The 19,924-nt window shown below is 48.0% G+C and overlaps 1 protein-coding gene across 1 annotated transcript in view; it reads right to left on the bottom strand.

The window, feature by feature from the left end:
• Positions 1-6,113: 6,113 nt before the first annotated feature.
• HCN4 (hyperpolarization activated cyclic nucleotide gated potassium channel 4) overlaps positions 6,114-19,924 on the bottom strand; it is a 106,365-nt gene continuing 92,554 nt past the window's right edge. Inside the window, exons 7-8 of the mRNA XM_008495317.2 lie at positions 19,380-19,544; positions 6,114-7,681 (exon numbers count right to left, since the gene is read on the bottom strand). Coding sequence (XP_008493539.2) covers positions 6,114-7,681; positions 19,380-19,544 — 1,733 coding nt within the window. The remainder of the gene's footprint in view (positions 7,682-19,379; positions 19,545-19,924) is intronic.

Here is a 19,924-nt window from a genome sequence, read left to right as displayed (position 1 = left end):
CCCCTTCAAGCCGAAATCCCAACAACCCCCAAAAAACCCCACACTGCTGCCCTCGAGCAGGAGAGGAACCTCAGAGCTGCCCCCACCCTGTCCCTGGGGCTGCATGGAGGCCAGGGGGACCCTCAACACCCTCAACACTCCAAAGGGCTCCGGCCAGAGCAGGGGGATGGGGAAAGGGACCTCCCCTGACTACAGGGGGGCAGCTGCCAGCTCCATTTCTCCCTCCATGGAGCAGACAGGGGCTCTCACATACCTTACAGGGTTGGTGCTCTCACCGGCCAACACAGCAACAGCCCAAAGACCCCAGCACACCAAAGGTGCTGCCAACACTCTCCCACCACTACCCCCGAACAAACAAACCCCCGGAACAGCTTTTCTCACCCGCTCGGTGCCCACTGCTCCCTGCACGGACGAGGGCGAAGCGGCCGCTGCTGCTCGGGGCTCCCGGACGCTCCCGGCGGGGCTGGGCCCTCCACTGCCACCCGGGCAGCGTTTGACGCCTCCGCAGTTCCAGTCTTGCCCAGGGCAGAGATCAACCATGGCTTGCGGGGGGTGGAGGCAATGCTCGACCCCCGCCTGCCCCCGAAGAACCGCGGATCCCTCGCTGCGCTGCGCACCCATCGCTCTCCTGCCCTTTGCCCTGACGAGTCCCACTCTTTACCTCATCCCCTCCGCAGGGTCCGGCTCTTCAGTTTTCCTCAGGAGACCAAAAACGACCCTCTGAACAAGCCGCGGCAGCCAGGAAGATGCCACAAGCCCCACACAGAGAAGCTGCTGTTTGCTAAGAGGAACGGGAACCCGGGAGGGGCTGTGCTCACGGCAGCTTTTGTGCCCCCCGCCCCAGGAGTTTCCCATCCCCACCCCCAGGACACGGCCCCTGCCCAGCTGCAGGGCATCAGCCCGAGTGCCCGGCCCGGCTGCTCATGGCCGGGGCTGCTGCGGGGCTCTGACATGGAGGGGACTCAGCCAGGACACTGCGTGCTCAGGGGCTGCACAGAGACGAGCTGGGCAGCAACACTGCCTCTTCTTCCTCTGCAGGGCACAACCCAGAACTGCACCCAAAGGTGGAGCTCCACAGCACTGCTCAGAGTCAGACTACGGGAGAATCATCAAACCAGAGACAGGTTTGCTTTTTCCCCAGATGTCTCGGAGGGAAGCCGCAACCGAACAGCCTGACTGTGACATTAAATCACAGGAGAGGTGCGATAACAGAGCCTGGACAACTCCTGGGATTCTTGGTCCTTGGTCACGCCGCTGTCTGCTCACTGTAATTCTCTGAATGGAGCACTTGCTGTCTGTAGAGATTCAAGGGCAGGGATCGATACCCTTAGTGTTGCTCTCCTGCTAGCTCCAGGCTCAAAACTGCTCATCATCTGTTCTCCATGAGACAGCCACCTCCTTGGGCCCCATTGCTCATGGGATCCTTAGACCATCCTTATCCTGACCTCTATAAACAAATCCTACACTACTGCAAGCTGCTGCATTGCTTTGCACCCCCAGCTCCCATACCCCCCTCCCCTATTTTGGCAGTCAATTTTTTCTACCTGCTCAGTAAATTGTGCAGCCACACCGAGGTCTCGGGTAGCAACGGGACCCCCAAATTCTCCTGAAGGGATGCCATGGCCCTGCAGCTGGTCAGGGACTCCTCAGCCGTGCTGGAGCTGGTGGGGTGTGTGCGTGTGGAAGAGCCCGAGAGGAGAAACGGGGAGCAGAGGCGTGAATCGCAAGCTGGGAGTGTCACAGGGCACATCTGAGATGCAGACAAGGCAGAGTGGATACAGAAAAAAAAAAACCCAAAGCCCAGCAGCCTGCCCTCTGCTTCCCGCCCTCTGCCTTTGGAAGCAAAAGGCTGTTTCTTGCTACAGCGGTCAGTGCAGAGAGCTGGCTGGGCATTTGCTTTGCCACCAAGCTAGATGAGAAAGGGAGAGATTTCTGCGGTGTTTCTCTCGAGTGGCCCGTCTGAAGGCGGGCAGAAGCGATACCTCCCGGGGCTTGAGCCCTGGCAGTGCGGGACAGGGACACTGGAGGGCAGCGGTGACTTGCTGGTGACCGAGGCTGCAAAGCAAAGCGCAGCCCAGCGCTGGCTTCCCCGCTCAGCTCCTTTCTGCCCGGGGACACCCGGAGCCCCCCTGGCTGGAAAGGCCGTCCCCCCTCCGACCTGCAGCGCATTCAAACCTCCCTCGTCCTCCCCTGCTGCCCAGCCCCCCGTGTCCAGCCCTGCCTGCAAAGCAGAGCCCCGCAGCAGCCCCGGCCATGAGCAGCCGGGCCGGGCACTCGGGCTGATGCCCTGCAGCTGGGCAGGGGCCGTGTCCTGGGGGTGGGGATGGGAAACTCCTGGGCCGGGGGGGGACACAAAAGCTGCTGTGAGCACAGCCCCTCCCGGGTTCCCACTTACAGAATCGCAGAATGTTTAGAGGAGACCTCTGAGATCATCCAGTCCAACCTTTTACCAACAGCATTATCTAACTTCTCAACCATGTCTAAGGACCAGGTCCAAATTCCTTTTAAATATCTCCAAGCATGGTGACTCCACCACTGTCCTGGGCCATTCCAATGGCTGGCAACCTTCTCAGTGAAAAAATGTTTACTAGGATCCAGCCTAAACCTCCCCTGACCCAGCTCCTATTTCCTCTGCTCCTATTTCCTCTGGACACCTCCAGCACTTGTGTGTCCCTCTTACAGTGAGATGCCCAGAACTGAACACAGTACTCAAGATGTGGCCTCACCAGAGATGAGTCCATTTTCCATGATAGTCTCTATTCCAAGTTGCTGAAGGCTGTTCCTTTTGTGGGGCTCTTCAGGCTCTTCTCCAAGGATCTCTGTATCAGCCAGAGTTTCTCCACCTGCCATTAATGGGGAGGATCTGCATATTCACATGTGCAAAACAACTACCAGATTTGTTCTTTGTATTGTTAAAAATAAGTGTAGGCAAAAGTTTTAAACTTTTACTAGCTCTGAAGACATGAGGAAAATACAGTCAGGGAATGAGACAACACCCTGCATCTTCTGTGTTGAGCAGCAAAGAGAGGAGTGAAATGCCACCCAACTATTTTTTTACTCTTTAAGCCTCATCTCACATTGCCTGAAGTTCAACACTTGAAGCAGACTGCAAACCAGAGAGGGATGGATTTTCACATTTTTATTTACTAAGGTTTTTATTGTGTGTTTTATATTGCAAACCCGACCCCTAGAACTCTTCCCTCCCACCCACCCCTCCCAAATAAAACCAAAAATAACAATAGTAATAATAAATATAGTTCCACCTACTGAGACAAGCCTAGTGGTGACTGGGGTCCAGTCAGAATAACTCAGTATTGGCTACTGCACTGCTAAGAACTGGAAAATCAAACAATCTCCCCATGAGAAACAAAGCAAAGTAACCCAACTGGAGAAGGACGTCCACCAGACTGGTGGATGGGACACACGTGTCTGCCAGAGACAGCCCTCAGGGGGTTCTGTGCACCTCCATTTGTCTGTGTCCACAGGGGTTGCTGAGATTCAAGTACCAATGCAGCAGTCACAGGACAGTCATCCATGAGGGCTTGGTGTTGCTGGGCTGAAGACCTTTTCCACCTGCTTGTATTAGATATCCCAGACCCAAACAGCTTAGCTCCCAACCTCCCGAGATGCTCATCCTAGGGGCCCTCTAGCAAACGGGGGAAAAAGGTTGCTAAAATAAATCCAAAATTGAAAAGGATATTGTGAGCCTTCCTTCTAAGAACTGCCTCATACCTTTTAAAATACAAGAGGGTCTGTGAGTCTGCTTCAATTCCACCAAGTGATTCTGTTTCAAGATGAACCTGTACATATTTAGAAAAGCAGGATCTAGATATTATAATTACCACCTGCCAATCAGTCCTACAGGAGGATCAAAACTGACATGTATTTTAAAACTAGGAGATATATATATATATAAATATGTGTGTGTGTGTGTGCGTGCTTACACATGTGCATAAATAGAGTACAGATGTGTATAACTGTATACTATATATATAAAAGCATGTGTGTATATAGAGAGACACATATAAAATCTATACACACACACAGTCGTGTCCCTCCCATCACACACACTCACACATATATAGTTGTCTGCAGTTAGTAGAAAAAGAACATTTCTAGAATTCCCCTGACCCTTTAAGGAAGACCAAAGCTGATTACATCTGAATTCTGAGCCACCAAAGCACGTTGAAGCAGGAGTGCCCAGGAATGCTTGCTGCAACATTCAAGACACAGGCACATGTCAAGAGGTTTGCAAACAACTCGGTATAAAAAACAACTGTCAGCCAGTGTTTTGGGTGAAGTTGGGGGGTGGGAGGAGGCAAGAGAGGGAATCATATGGACCTGTATAATTTGTGTGAGAATAACAAGTTTTTTGGCACTGCTGCACCAAGTCCTGCTTTCCCCTCTGAGGGCTGGAGGGACCCCATGATATCTAGAAAGAGAGGGAGGCTGGACGTGTTTCTAACATGTTAGAAAAGTTGAGCACCTGACTCTTTACAGTGAGGTGGCCAGAAATACCTCTTGGCCTAAGAAAAAACAAAAGAAAAAGAAAAAGATTGAAGTAAAAGAAAAGGAGACATTTATTCTAGAGGTAAAGGCTGCAGCTTCTCAGTGCTGTGTGCACCCAATGGCCCCTTACTGTCTTCATCCCACTTTGACTGCCTTAAATCAGGGGAGCCCAAGAAATCCAGCTCAAGGTACCTGCCAGGCCCCAGATGTGTTCAGTGATGCTGCAACTGCAGGGTTAGACCAAAGCCTGTCAGGTGCAGGCTTGTTATTGCTGGTGAAATCAAGCAAAAGATTTCAGTTCCCCCATCAGAGGAGAAGCGTGGACCATGGCTGGCCAAATTTCTGGTCTGATTTGGTTTAATGGCATCAACATAATTGCAAACCTGGAGGATTCTTGGGTGGGCACTACCCCGGGTGCCTCAAAGCTCACACTCCTCTGGGCTAAGGAGGAAGAGGGCTGGGGTGACTGCACCCCACTTCTCAATCTTTTGCTACCCAGTTCTCTTCAAAGCAGTCAGCCCATGGACACTGAGACATTCAAACGAGAGAGGGAGGGTTAAAGTGCTGCCTCTTCCTTCATCCCTCCCCTTGCCTTGTATGCCCCAAACTGGAAGGCAGCACATGTGCTTTCCAGACCACGGAGAACTTGAAGCTTCTGCTGCCTGGAATGCTGGCAGAGACACAGGACTTCTCCCACAACCCAGATCTGTGATACCTACAAAGATACAGAAGGGGTATTCACTGCCCTCCTTGTGACTTCCAAGGGATTGCTTCTTGTTCCCACTAGAGCATCAATGGAATAAGAAAGAGACAAGCATCTGAAGTCAGGCCTGTCCATCTCCTGGTTACCATTTTTGTTTCTTCAGATGGAGTCCAAATGAAAACTCAGCCCTTCTGGAATCCCAAGAGGGGACGGGCATTAATGAAACTCACCCCTCTTCTTGCTTCCTCTGCAACCTGCTGCTCACAGGAGAAAACCTGGGAGGAGTGAAGCTTCCTGGTGTGCACAGAGAGCCATCCAAGTGCCCCTGGAACTGGGTGCTGTGGGCCAGGTTCACAGAGGGTGCAAAGCAACGCGAAGCTGAGGCCAGCCAGAGCTGTCCTGAAAACACCAGCTACAGGCCTGATCCCCTACAGGTCTGTTCCCTTTTATGGCCCACATGACCTCAGTTAACCAGGTTCAACCTCAGATCTTTGTCTCAACAGGAAAACCTTTTTTGGTAGCTTCTATGGCTGATCATTCATATGTTCCAGCTCAGGCACACACCTTGTCTGTGCATTACCTCGTTGGATTAAATTTGCTCATATCCTTTTGTTCCATGTATTAAAATATTCTATAAAATCAAGTGACCAAAAATCTATAGCTCTAAGAATACCTGGTTATCTTATCTTTTTTTTTTTTTTTCTGTTTTGTTTTTTTTTTGTTGTTGTTGTCATTTTTCATGTGTTTTTGTTTGCTCCTAATCGCAGTTAAACCTAAACAATAGAAATGGAGAAAAAAAGAGGGGGCAGGGAGCAAGAAAAGGAAAAAAATGATCCATTAAAGTCTAACCAGGAACCGAATCGCACGGCTGACAGAACCAGCTCTCAGAAGGAAGGAGTCCTCACAAATTGGAGGGCAGTTTGGATCTGACAGGTTCCAGATCCCCCGTGAGCACTATGGATCCTTTCCGCCCACCAGCAGCCAGAGCAGCAGCGCCTGCGGCGCCGGCCCCGAACACCAAGGGATGCGGTAAAGAACCTGAGGACATCTGACGTGGCAAAGTCACACGCCCAGGAATGGAGCTGCAAGGCTTCCCGAGAAGTCCCGTACCTCCGCCAGGAAAAGGAGAGAAGCTGGAAACAGATTCTCTAGAGGAATGAGGAGAACTTTGGCTCAGTGCCTGAGCCAGCTCTTGGGGCAAAGATGGCTGGGAAGCAGAAATCAACTTGACGTCCTGGTTCAGCCGTCCCGGTGGCACCGGCGGCACGCTCTTGGACTGCAGGATCTGTGGAGGTGGGCTGGAGGTCTGAGGCAGGAGCAGAGATCCGTGAGAGCCTGAGGCCCCAGGAGGGCCACACTGAAAAGTTCTTGTTGCCACTGGGCTCTGACTAGGAGGGCTAAGGCCAGAAGGGGTGTAACAGGGAGAGGCGACACCAGACTGTTGTAGTGGAGACATGGAGGCAAAAGGTGGCCGTTCCTGGTGGAGCTGGGCTATCGTTCCAGTTAAAGATCCTAATGCACTTGGATGTGTTTGGCACAGGCCTGAGGACGGCCCACCAGAGGCCTGTGCCAGCTGGCTTAGGCTGGAGGATGGAGAATTGGAAGAAGGAGGGGACTGGAAGTGGTTAATTCCCCCCAAAGTCCCGCTGCCCGAGAGCTGCTGTAACTGTCCCCCCTGCAGTGGTCTTGTAGTGGACTGGAACTGGCTGAGAAGACTGGGGGGTGAGTTTGATGAGAGCTGGGTGAGTGATGTTGATGGAGAGCTAGTTGTGGCTTGCTGGAAGTGCCCAAAGCCACTGCTGGAAAGGGCTGGTGGCTGCTGCTGCTGCTGCTGCTGCGTGGGCTGAGCTGTACCCAAGGGTGACCCAGAAGGTGCGTGTTGGAACTGGCCCAGCCCCACCGAGGCTCCTCCGCTCAGAGCTGGCTGGCTTGAGCCACCTGGAGGGGATCCCACCTGGAACTGTCCTAAGCTGGTGGCAGCTGAGAATCCCGCAAGCTGCTGGATGTGGAAGGAAGAGGACGAAGGGGTTTCTGCTCCTGGTGTATGCAGCTGGGATGGAGTACTGGAGGGAGAGCCGACAGCAGAAGGCCCAGCCGATGGGATTAGGGACTGAAGCCTTTTCAGCTGTCCTGGGGTCTGGTTGGATTGCTGTCCTAAGGACCCCAGGACAGACACTGGGGGCCGGAAGATGGTTGTCGGGAGGCGAGGGTGGTGGGTCAGAGCTATAGCAACAGAGGTGGTGGCTGCTGCAGCCTGCAGGGGTGCCTGGATCAGGGGTGTCCAAATGACAGGGGTGGGGGTGGACGCGGCGGCGGCAGCGGCGGCGGCAGCCTGGACGTTGTGAGCACAGTGTGCCATCTCCCTGTCGTGCTGCACAATCTGCTGGATGATCTCATTCTCCTGGTAGTTGAAAACACCTGAATTGAGGTCGTGCTGGACTTTATGCAGCAGAATGGAATTTTTCTTTCCTGCAGAAAGAGTAAAGAGAGAGAGAGTCATTCTCCTATGTCAAAGCATGGGAAGCTTCCTCAAAGCTTCCGGACAGACTTGCCTTAAATTGTTGGCACTGCTTCCCCCCCCCTCCACTGTCACTGTGGGATCTGTGTACAGTGTCTCTGCTCCAGCAAGAAGATGACAAACATCACACCTTCTTCTTTTGTGGTATGACCAACAAATGTCAAGGTCCCATAAAAATGTGCCTGACAGGACACATATTCTTGGTTAGACAGTAAAGCCACTTTTGCCAAGTGTAGCAGACTGTAGCAAAGCTTATGAATCTGGAAAATTCCCATTTTGCACCTCATTACCTGAACTTCCATGAGAAAAAGAGAATAAAGCCAAAAGCTAACATTTGTGTTTGTGTATGTGTTTGAAAAGAAAAACCTCAAAAATATAAGTCCAGTGAAGTATCCTTCAGTGAACTACTGGAGAGAGTCCAGTGGTGGGGCAACAAAGATGACTGGCAGATTGGACCATCTGTCTTATGAGCTAAGGCTGAGAGAGCTGGGACTCTACCCTGGAGAAGAGAAGGCTGAGGGGACACCTTGTTAATGCCTACAAAGGGTGGGAGCAAGGAGGATGGAGCCAAACCCTTTCCAGTAGTTCCCAATTACAGGACAAGGGGAAATGAACACAAGCTGGAACATGGGAAGTTCCATCTAAGCCTAAGAAAAAACTTTTTTCCTATGGGGGTGAGAAGGCACAGGCTGCCCAGGGAGGTTGTGGGGTCCCATTCTCTGAAGATAATGAAAACCCACCTGGATACAGCCCTGTGTAATGTGGTCTAGGTGATCCTGCTTTAGTGGAAGAGTTGGGACTACATGACCTCCAGAGGTCCCTTCCAACTCTGATAATTCTGTGATTCTGTGATCCTGAGTCTTCAGCTGCTCTCCAGGGACACCTTTTTCTCATCTGCCTCCTGCAAGTTGTTCACTCTGAAGTCAAGTATGTGTTTCTAGTTGTAGGAAATTTCTCTGTGAATAAGGAGGACTTCACATGCTGGAACAGCTGAGGTGGTCAAAAAGCAAACCCTCAGACATGCTGCAGCTACCAGCTTATTTGGCCATGTCCTTTCAGCCCCAGCTTTCAGGAAACCACAGGCTAGCAAATGTCATGCTCCAGCTGGACTATTCCTAGCCTGCAGCAAAACATTAGCTCAGAGCTTTGCCTTTTCAATGGGCAGGAAAGATGTGGTGGAATGAGTTTGTCTGGCCTGAGACTTCACCTGGCACCAAAGGGATGCACTCTGAAAGAACCATTCAAGGCAGAGGGATGAGATGCTGCCAGTGATGCCCTTTCACCTGTGGATTTACACAACATGAGGCAGCAGCAGATATAGAGGGGAGGCCTGGATGTGGAAGGTCCTCTTCTTTTGTATTTTAACCCCAAATCATAATGTGCTTTAAGAATTAAAGGCTGGTAGCACAGCTCAGGTCAATTAGGTTTCCTGCAAACGAGAGCTTGCCCATTAAGCCCATTTTCACACTTCCATGAAATCACAATTTTCAAGGTGAGACAGCCACTGATATTACCAACTAAGTCCACAATATGATATTTCATTTGTCCCATACAGCATTCTAGTTTAAAACTGGTCAGCTGATCATTTCCAAGAAAGAATGGTTAAGAGTTGACTGCCACTTTGGGCAGTAGTTCCCAACGAGATTTCTGAGGAATTTCCTTCCAAACCTATACCAGCCAAATCTCAGATCTCTGTGTACAGATGTGGGTATGTCTCTGTGCAAAGATGACATCCAGATTGTTGGGGTTTTTTGTTTGTTTGTTTGTTTTAGTGTATAATGTACTCTTTTCATCTGCATCAGATGAAAGACTCAGAGTTGAAGGACATGCCTCTAACTGGCCAAATGTAAAAATCAAAAATCTGGCAGCAAAGAATGTGAGTGTCTCTCTGAAGTGTGTAGCTGGTATCCTGGTGTCCTAAAAAGTAATTCTGAAATGGTACAGCCTTGAATATGACCAGCTAAGTACCTAATCTACCACCAGAAAAGGTGAAAGAATTATTGCACAAATGAGGAGGAAACTGTAAAGTGTAAGGGAGATAGGAGGCACCACCACATAAAATGCTAGGAAAGCATCCAAAAATGATGTTTTAGTTCTAGAGTGCAGATGCAAAGCATGAAAAGATACAGAAAACATCCACAAGAATCTGTCTTGAAAAACACCAGTGAATAAGTATAAAGTATTCAGCTTCTCTCAGAGGTGATTTGATACTGATTTATAGGAACTGGACTGGAAGAGGCAGCAGCTGATATCCCTGAAACAGAAAGGTCCTGGTTCTGCCTGCCCTTCATGCAGCCAGGCACACCAGAGGGAGCATGAATGTCACCTTTAAATTTAAGAGCATTTTTGCACTGAAAATACAGTAACAGGGAGTGAATGTAGCAGAGGGTCAGGCTGCACAGACAGACAGTAATTTCCACCTGGAGTCACATATGCACTCACAAACAAATGAGATCACAAATTGCTGCCTAAACAGAAACAGAAAACTGTTCCAAGCCTGGAAGGAAGAAACCACCTATCTAAATAAAACTGACAGGTTAAAAAAGAACCCGGCCTGCACACTTGAGCTGAAGAGGGATTCACACTGCAGGTTTGTGATCCTCCCCTTGCTGGAGCTGAAGGTACAAATCCCAGCATGAGGAACAAGAAGTTGTCCTGCACAACTGCAAGGTCAGGACATGGATGGCAGAGGCCACGCTGAGTGCAAAGCAGACAGGCAGAAAAGCTGCCCTCCAACATCTGCTTTCCTGAAAACAGATTGTAGCAAAACAAGGCTGGGGAAGAACCAGGAGGGGCAGAAGAAGGAGAAGGAGGAGATTTTGTTCACACAGCTTCCCGAAGAGCTCCGTCCCAGCAACTGCTCTGTGTTTCCACCGTTCCACCTCATCTCACTCCTTTAATTCCATGTCACCTGTCTGGCTTCTGATTTCCTTGTCTGTGCTTGAATAGTCTGCAGCTTCCAATGCTGCCCTCAATTCAAATGAGGAGCCAGAGCAATGTTAATCAGAGCAGCACAGATGGATAGATGGATGGATGGAGGGGACTGATGTTTTCATAACTGGAACTCTTGGAGACACAGAAAGAGCTGAATGGCAGAGTATGGTTTCCTTGGCAGAGAACTAAATAAAGAATACTCTAACACTTACCAAACATGCATACTATTCACTGGAAATGGTTTGATCAAAGCTCCTTAAATTTGTGTCAAATTGAGAACATAATTCCAAAAAAAACCTTGGAATGCACATTTTTGTTAGCTTGAAAACAGAACATTTCTCTTTCCTTTGATATTGATATAACACTTCTCTGGTTTTTAGTTTTAACCTTTATCAGCTATTCTATCAAATCTATTTTTTCTTTTTTATTATGCCAAGAAAGTCTCAACTTTCTGCTCCAGAGCATTTTTGAAATGACTGGATATGTTACTTCAATTACTGAAGGGGAGAGGAATTTTTCAAAAATAAATTTTCAAAATTGTTATTGGTTAGCAAGCTGAAAAACTAAATGGTTGCACCACTCAAAATAGCTGCATCATCTACATGATCTTTCCACACACCAGTGTTAAAGTCTTATTAATTGCTCTGGACAAAATCCTCCTTCCAACCAGTACTAGATGACAAGAGGCACACAGCACAGCCCTGCTGGGACAAAGACATCTTCCTGCCAGGTCCTGCATGAAATGTAAGCCAAGAGAGGAATGAGGCAGTAGGAGTAAGTCTGCTTGAGCTGGTGGTTCCAAGATTATTTCTCCCTTTCATCTTTTACATGAAATTGCTTCAGTTTCAAATTCATTTTTCCTGCTCTCCGTTTATTGCTGCATCACCTGCCTCAAAAAGGAAAGCAAAAAAGTCAGCAACCAAAGGACTGAGAGGCTGATTAGTTTGGCCCTGTGTAACCAGAACTGAAATGATGTTCTGCAGCTCCCAGCTACCCTCAGTGACCCACAGTAGAGTCTTGGGTTCTTGCTATGCCAGAGAGAAGCCTAATGATGAGGAAAGAGTAAAAGAGATGCCTGATTCCTTTCCAATCTACTCACTGAAGCACACGAGGAGGCTGCACCTTGCAGAGTTTCTCCTTCTGTGTTGTTTATCCCACATAAATCACAGCCCTGAGCAAAGACTAAGGCAGTAAGATCCACCCAAGTGTTTCCCTTAAACCCAAAAGCACTCCCCAGATTTACTGTGATGCTCCAGAGCTGGCAGAGGAGCCATCCAGAACCATCTCCTTCACCAATTCCCTACTACTGCTGACTCTGAGGTGGCTCAAGGCCCCTCACTTGCTACAGAGCAGCAAGAAGGTGAACTGGGTGAGCATGGCTGAGGGACAGGAGCACAGGCAGTTAAAGGGCTTAGATTAAAAGGTCTCTGTGCCACAACTGACTTTCGTTGTCTTTGTACAGGTCCAAGCACAGAGACAGACACAAAGTAATCAATAGAGTGCTCTGGGTTCTAAAAACTCCCTGTTTTCCTCAGTGCAGCGAATGGGCTGAATGCAGGGAAAGGAAGGGGAGATATTTAGAGCCCAGAAGATGTTCCTAGCAAAGCTCCTGGTGCTTTGAAGTGCAGTGAGGTATGTAAGATTATGGAAACTAAGCAACCAGATGTTGCTCCTGTAATAAAGAACTGCAAAGTCAGATTTTCCTCAACTGTAGATAGCACACAAAAGAACAGGGAGAAAGGCTCGTGTGATTTCATAAAAGGAGCCAGCACTCAACAATAATTCTATCAAATAATCAAAATTAGCTTTCTCTTGTTAAAATTCTGCACAGACACTGGGGAAATTAGCTGTGACTTTCTGTTCATTTCTCTTTTCAGCTCTGTCTAAGCCCACTGACTGCAGTTTAAGAATTCAGGTCACTCAATTGCTTTCTGAATTTGCATGTAGTTGAAATAATCTCACTTTATTAGGCTGGCTTGTGCCCTGGCCTGCTGTCAAAGTGGCTGCCCTCTGGTTACTTCTTTCAGGTCTTTGCTTCTTATTATTCAGAGGAGTTGGTGCTGAGCTCTCTGCTTGGGTCAGTGGTTGCAGCAAAGGGCTCCAAGCACTCTGCAGCTTTCCCCATGCTCTTTGCCTCTGAGTTACTTGTGTCCTGAGCTGGTGTGCTGTGGTAATTTAGCATCCTGATATTGTCCCCAGAGGGATAACACCTCAACTAGCAACTGCAGGCAAAGAAACCCTGGATGTACTCAAGAACTGGAAGTTTGCTACAGCTGCTTTGGTGCCCCAGGGAACTCCTCTGCTCTGGGACTGTGCTGGCCAGAAGGTCTCACTGCATCAGCTCTTGCCACTATCTTAGATTCTGCAAATACAGGGAAATCAGCTGGAACAGAGATTTCAAACTAGTTCTTAACTCCCAGTTTAGGTGCTCTTTCCCTGTTCAACCCTGACATTCTCTCAAAACTAAGTAAACTCCCACTGAACTGTTCAAATTGTCATGTTAAGGTTTCTGCTCTGAACTGAAGTAGCTCTTGGCAGCAAAGCCAAGCCAGCTGGATCAGCTCTGAGGGTAACCACAGAGGAGTTCAGTGCACTTAACAAATCTGCTCTAGAAACTAATGCAGATTAACCTTCTGGAGGGCCTGTCTGTGTGGATACATTTCATATGGGCTGTGCAAGTCTTGCTGAGCTGCTCTGCAGTAGGTGCCACTCATCTGCTCTTCTGCCATGATACATCCAAGGCAGCACCTACCTGCAGGCTGCAGCTCCCTTCTATCCTCACTATGATGGTACAATTACAGTATAACAACATCTCCTTCTCCCCTTCTCTGTCCTCTGCAAGCTACTGGGGAGTTACACCTGGATATGGGGGGTTTATTGCAGGGAAGTTGAAAGGGAAGTAAGATGCACCAGTGCAGAGCCTGTTGTACTGGGGAGGTGGATGGAATCTGTTGTCTTTTCACCATCTTAACAAACAATATAGAGTTCAAAGATTGAAAAATGGACAATTCCCTGTCTTTCCAAGTGGAGGTGTCCCCTTCCTTGTACAACTCAGGCCTACCACTGACTGCTTCTCCTCTCCCATGAAACAAATGGGTATTTTTCAAAATATGTGACATCTCTTTTAACAGACATAACACAACATTTAACTGAGCCAAACTGCTGCAGGTCAAGTGATACACAGTGAATAATGCTATCTGAGGAAATCTCATGATAGGTAAACAAGGCTTAAAATAAATGAAGCTTTTCCCCCCCCAGTCTTTACAGATATGACCATCATACAGAGCTTTGCAGAAAAAAAAAATAATTAATATATACAGCTATGTAGAGCAAACTGTGAATATTCACAAATGAGTGTCAGATCTGTGTAATTCTGGAGTGCCTGTGATGTTGTCTGCTGCCTGAAGCATGGTGCCCTGGCTGTGACTTATTGCTGGAGACTGCAGCCAAAGAGCTGCCTTCTCCTCAAGTGGCAGAAGTGCTTGTGTCTGGAGCCAAAGCTCCTGCACTCAATTCCCTGTGTCCTGCTGGAGCTGACAGCTGTGGCAGGGGCAGATCTGAAAGACTCTGGACATTCTGGCACTGCTTTTCTGTCTGTTGTGTGCTTTGCTGTGTGGTCTGGTTGCAGAGAGCTCGTGGCAGGAAAATTCCCCTGAGTCAAGAAGTGTGGTTGATAAGCAGGTCCTATTTCATGTAATTAAAGAGGTTGAAAATAACTTTAAAAGGTGTTGGAATGGTAAAACCTTATCTGAGTGGGTGTTTTACTTTGATGAAGATAGCAAAGAGCTGTGGATGTAGCTAAAGGGAATGCAGTAACTTGGGAGATCCACAGAGATGGGGCACAAACACATTTTATCTCTTACAACTCCCACAGCTCTTGTGTTTCTGCTTTATGTCTGCCAGCCAGCCTGCTATCCATCTGTGGTACTACTGACTCCTGCCAGGAACACCAAACTTTTCCAGAGAACTTGCACCCTGCAGGGCAGAGATGGGTTGGGATAAACTGATTTGACCGAGGTCACTTAGAAATTCCAAGACAGGTCTCCTGAGATCTCATCACCACCCCACACTGTCCCTTCCACGGGGGTGTCTAAGGCTTTATTTTCCTTCTAGAGCTGCATGAGAAATGGTACTTCACAATCAAGTGGCCATGGTTGCCAGTTCACCTTAATTAAGCTGGGGTAATCTTCAATTTCTCATGACTGGTGAGGTGCTGATACCTTTCCTTAGGCTAAACATAAAATACTCTGAATTGGAGCTTTCACTTCCAAAGAAAAAGAAATTCAAATATTCAGTTCCTGCTTAAGTCCAAGCTCCTACTCTGCATATCTGTGCTAGAAAGCACTGCCAGGGTGTCACCAACCAAAGCCATTTTAGACAGCCACCTCAGGAGTCACACTGCTGACTATCACAGATCTACATCTTGTGGAAATGATGGAAGAGGATTTCAAGTCAGAAAAATATCATACACACTGGTGTTTGAACCTTGACTCCTCATAAAGAGGTTTTTGGGTTATACAAGTGAGCAGACAGGTCACAACACAGGAGAATCTCTGTTATCTGCTGTCAGCCACTGGTGCCCTCCACCTGCTCAGTACTTGGATAATAAGATTTCAGCTCCTTAAAGAACTGGGCAGAGTTCAAGGTGATTTTGACACAAAGCTTTCTCCCAAAGCACACACCCCCTAGCTCTGTACACCTGGGCCACAGAAACTTGTGCCTGTATCAGTAGCTTCACATAATATATAATAGCACATGTATTTATTTATATTATTTATATTATTTATATTGTTTATATTTACATATTATTTATATATACATATATTATTACCATTATGACCCAATCTGCTGGCTCATCTCAAGTGGGGGTTACTCAACTGTATACAGCAAATTTGGGACCACAGTGTGGACAGAGTGTAAAGTTTATGCTGAGTACATATGGTTTTATTTATACACATTTTTTTTTCAGCCTGTTTCATTTATTCCTGTGATCCTGCAGAGCACCCTCTAGAACATGTAAGCAGCTAAGGAGCACTCAGAGACTGAGCTACACCTTTGTTGGTATTATTCTCCTTGTAGAAGAGACAAGGAACTGAGGCACAGAGCAAAGGCATGACAAGGACACGGAGGGACCGTGTGGCAGAGCCTGGCACAGCTCCCAGACCTTCTCACTCACAGCTCACCTATCCTACCACAAGCCAGACTTTCCTCTGAGGCAGCAGATCCCAGTGTTAGTCATGACCTAGACAAGTGGGGTTGCAAAGCCAACAGGATTTCAATTGCTGAAGTGTGATCAGGAGTTGACAAACAGGGTGTCCAGTCAAAAAGTCTGGGAAGAGCTACTTTTGTGGCTTTTAAAACTTCTACCACCATAATATCTTGAGTGGACACTCTTGTACCACAATAATATTATATGTTTAGAGACTGGTATTGTGTTGTGCTAGCTTTTCTTGGGGTTTTTTTTTGCAATGCCTGGGGGAAATGCAAGGCACTTTTACTCTGGGGCTAACTGGGTTCCTGGTACCAAAACTGCAACTAACATTGAAAATGTGGTGAAAAATTCCCAGTGAAAATGAAAAAAATAACTTCCTCTGGCTGTTAGAACACCTTCAGCTCTCACCAGTGACCTTAATACGGACAGCAAGAAACCTTATGGCAGATACTCATGGTATTTATTACAGCACAGCAACTGATGGGAAATAATAGTCCCCAATATTTTTTTAAAGTGTCAGTGAATTTTGATTGGACAATACTGACGACCCATGTTGTAGCTACTTCCAACTAATGTTTCAGTGGTTGTGTTTTACAAGTGCAAATACTTGTGAAAATCTAATTTTAAGCTTCAGTGGTCACTAAAAGGCAGATCCCAAGGCAGTCAGGTACAGAATGATGTGACTTACGTAACCAACTGATGATGCACAAATGCTTGTCAGGCAAAGAATTACTCACTGGAGAAACAAATACATCATTTCAACACACAAGCACTACACAAGATTTTACAGCTTGGTCAAGAGCAAGAAAAGAGGAGAATTTAATTGGTGATCATCAACCAGTGACCAGTCTCATCTCCTCAAGTCTCAGCCTTCAGGTCCTGTGACTGTGGAGAGTTAGGCATGTGATATTCTGCAGAGTGAGGAATTTTATAGAGCCTGGAAGTTACTCAAAAAGCAGGGACACAAATCTTGGTTGAATCCCAGCCTTAATCAATTAATGGAGAAGAATCCCTTGAAGTTTTTGAAGAGCTCCACAAGTGCAAACACTCGGGAAACCTCTCCCCCAGCCATGCATGGTGCAGACAGGATGCCATCACCAATTCCCACTAAAACCAGAGGTCAGAAGGATACATCAACATGCTCTTCAGTGAGCAGCCAATGCAGCTGACAGCTCCCTGGAGGGCTGTGCCCTTCATGCTGCTGCCCTGCTCAGCTCCCAGCAGGAAGCAATGGGGACACACAGCCCAGGGTGCACCTGCCCCTCTGTTAACCACAACCCTTCAAACTCCATTTGCTCTGCAGAGTGAATGCCTCACCACACCTCCAGTCAACCTTTACTGCTCCTGTTGCTACAAGGGATGAGGTCTTCAGGTCTCATCCTGTATCCCTGGACAATGCTTTTCAAATCCTCCCTGAAACAGGTAATCCTGTAAACATCTCTCCAGTCACAGTGACTGGAGGGACCGAGATTTTTTCTCCCTGCTCTTTTGATTCCTCCCAGCACCCAGGGGAATACTGACTGGATGTTACCCTGGCATCAGAGGAGTGACAGAGTCCTCTGAATCTTGTGATGTACTCACTGAGGTATGGGCTTCTCAAGCTGGTGTTGTCATCTAGGTAGAAGGAAGTTAGTGAATGCACCACTGATGTGGAAAGAGGCTCCAGTTTGCTTCCATCTTGCTTACAGATTCTGAGCTGAACGTAGCAGGAACCAAAGCTACAGTCCTGCTTCTCTTCATGCCTGTTTTTATTTTTCTCAGTAACTTCATCCCTTGAGAACAATCCCTGTAACTTTCAGGGAAAGTCTCAGCAGAACACAGTGATCCTGACTCCCCTAGAAAGTCACATGCTTTGTTACACATAGGTTACACAGCTACTGCACTGCTCTTTCTGGATGGTGCACACTTCAAGGGAAGCTGAAGCCATGCTTCATTTATAAAGACAGGAATTTTCATGGGATCTGCTCATTTCAGTAGGGTGTGCATAGCTCCCTTAGGCTCTTTTGGGAAATTACAGCCAACGGGGTTTGAAAGTGCTCTGAAGATGTTATTTTGCAATAGTAGAGGATGTAAAAGTGAGAGAACAAGCAGCTCTCAGGGCTGATTGCCAGAGAAACAAGGGAGGCACTAGAATTTCCATTCTATGACCCTGAAGGTCTCTACCTTTCATATGGCATAGGGAGTGATGCTGTCTCAGGTTAGCAGAATGGCAGAAGGAGGGGAGAAAAATGCCAAAGCTCTGCACCAAAGGGCCTGTTCTTCCAGTTGCTCTGTGCCACCCCTTGACCTTATGTTGACATTTTGCAGCTGTCTGTGGAAAGGAATTTATCCGAGGGGAAGAAGCATGCAAAGTTTTTTATGTTGGTTTAGAATTTTCCTTGAATTGTAGCTAATTGTGCAGCACTACACCCACACAGCTACAGTCCCAGAGAGCATCAGGCTGGGAAGCTGAGCAGCACTGACCACCTAGAGCTGAAGAATTTGAGATAAAGTCAAGCTGACCAGTCTCTGGTGGCACCTGGCATTACATTTTCTTAGTGGTTTGTGTAGTTTAATTTACATAACCCTAGTGATGGGACTATGGCCACTACGGCCTCGTTAGTGTGGGCTTTGCCAACCTCTACATATTTAGCTCATAACCTTTTCCTCAGGGCTGACACTTTCTGATCTGCAGCAGGTAATGAGATGCACAGAATACAATGTTCCTAGCATGAAAAGCCCCAGAGGCACTGCACCCCTTGCTGGGATGCCAGCTTATTCCCTACCCCCTCACCTCATTATCCTCCAAGCCTTCTGAATTGTATTCAGACCTGCACTGACCTTTTTGATTCTGAAAAGCAATGAAAATGCATGCAGTTTTAAGAGACATATAATAAGAAGCTAAAGAAATTAGACTGGGACTCAGAAATGCTCAGTCCTCAGCTCTGCAAAGACTTCTTGCATGACCTTGCATAAGTGACTTAATCCATGTGAAACATCTCTGGTTGTGACCAAGGAATGTTATCCTGATCTTCTCTAGTTAAGGTAAGAATGTTTGCAGCACAGGTTATGTCTCCCACAGGACAGGAGAGCATCCTGGGGTGGGTTACTATGAGCTGTAACAACCCAGTACTACTCTTTGGTTAATTGTGTTTACTATGGCCCGTGGGAGGTTAGGTTTTTATCAATTGTGTATTTACACATTCTGAGCTAAAATTCAAAATCTAGTGAATTCACCAGCATGGCCCTCATGGCCTCTTCAAAAAGACATCCTGGAAACAAATGGAAGCAGGAGCCAGGAGAAATGCATATATGTGAGAGAGAAAGCCAGGGAAGGATATGGATTTAACCAGCTGTGAATGGGGCTCCTTGTAAGAGCTGAAGTCAGGCAAGGAGAAGGAGGCTGGGATCTCCTCGAGCTCCCAACGCCAGCACCGGAACCGAGGACCAACTGAGCAAAGGAACCCCACCAACTAGAGGTGGGGCAGCAGTGTGGGAAGGAGCCCCCCACACTTTCTGCTTACCAATTCTGTCCAGCCTGTCAAGAGCCACGGTCTCAAAAGCTCGACGCATCATGGGATACTCCTCCAGCACCTCGTTGAAGTTGTCCACAGAGAGGGAGTAGAGCCGGCAGTAGGTATCGGAGCGCACGCTGGCCGTGCGCCGACCACGGGTCAGCAGGCAAATTTCTGCAATGCAAGAGCCAGCCTGAGAAGATGGGCACAGACACCATTACCCCTGCGATGGGAGAGCTGGCACTGTCACTCACAGCCAGTCCCTGCCTGCCATCCACTCTGTTCTCCAGCCAGGCTTTACCCCCCCCCGCCCCACTGAAAACACCAGGAGTGGCGACACGCTGCAGCCAGGGGGCTGTCCCAGCAGTTGCAGCTCATTAGCCAGAGGAGTTTTGTTATAGTGGATTATTAAAGACATCATCTGAGCATTTGGAGTGGAGAAGCTGTCCTCCTCCAGCTCCTCATGGGCACTGGGAGCAGAGCATCAAGCTGTGCTCTCACTGAAGCTAATTCTCTCTCTGGATTTGTAGCACTCAAGGCTCCGTGCTGACCTG

This window comes from Calypte anna, chromosome 10 (assembly GCF_003957555.1).
Source record: "Calypte anna isolate BGI_N300 chromosome 10, bCalAnn1_v1.p, whole genome shotgun sequence".
In the NCBI taxonomy this organism is placed as follows: domain Eukaryota; kingdom Metazoa; phylum Chordata; class Aves; order Apodiformes; family Trochilidae; genus Calypte; species Calypte anna.
The sequence above is the reverse complement of the archived record's forward strand: the minus strand, read 5'-3'. Positions and strand labels throughout refer to the sequence as shown.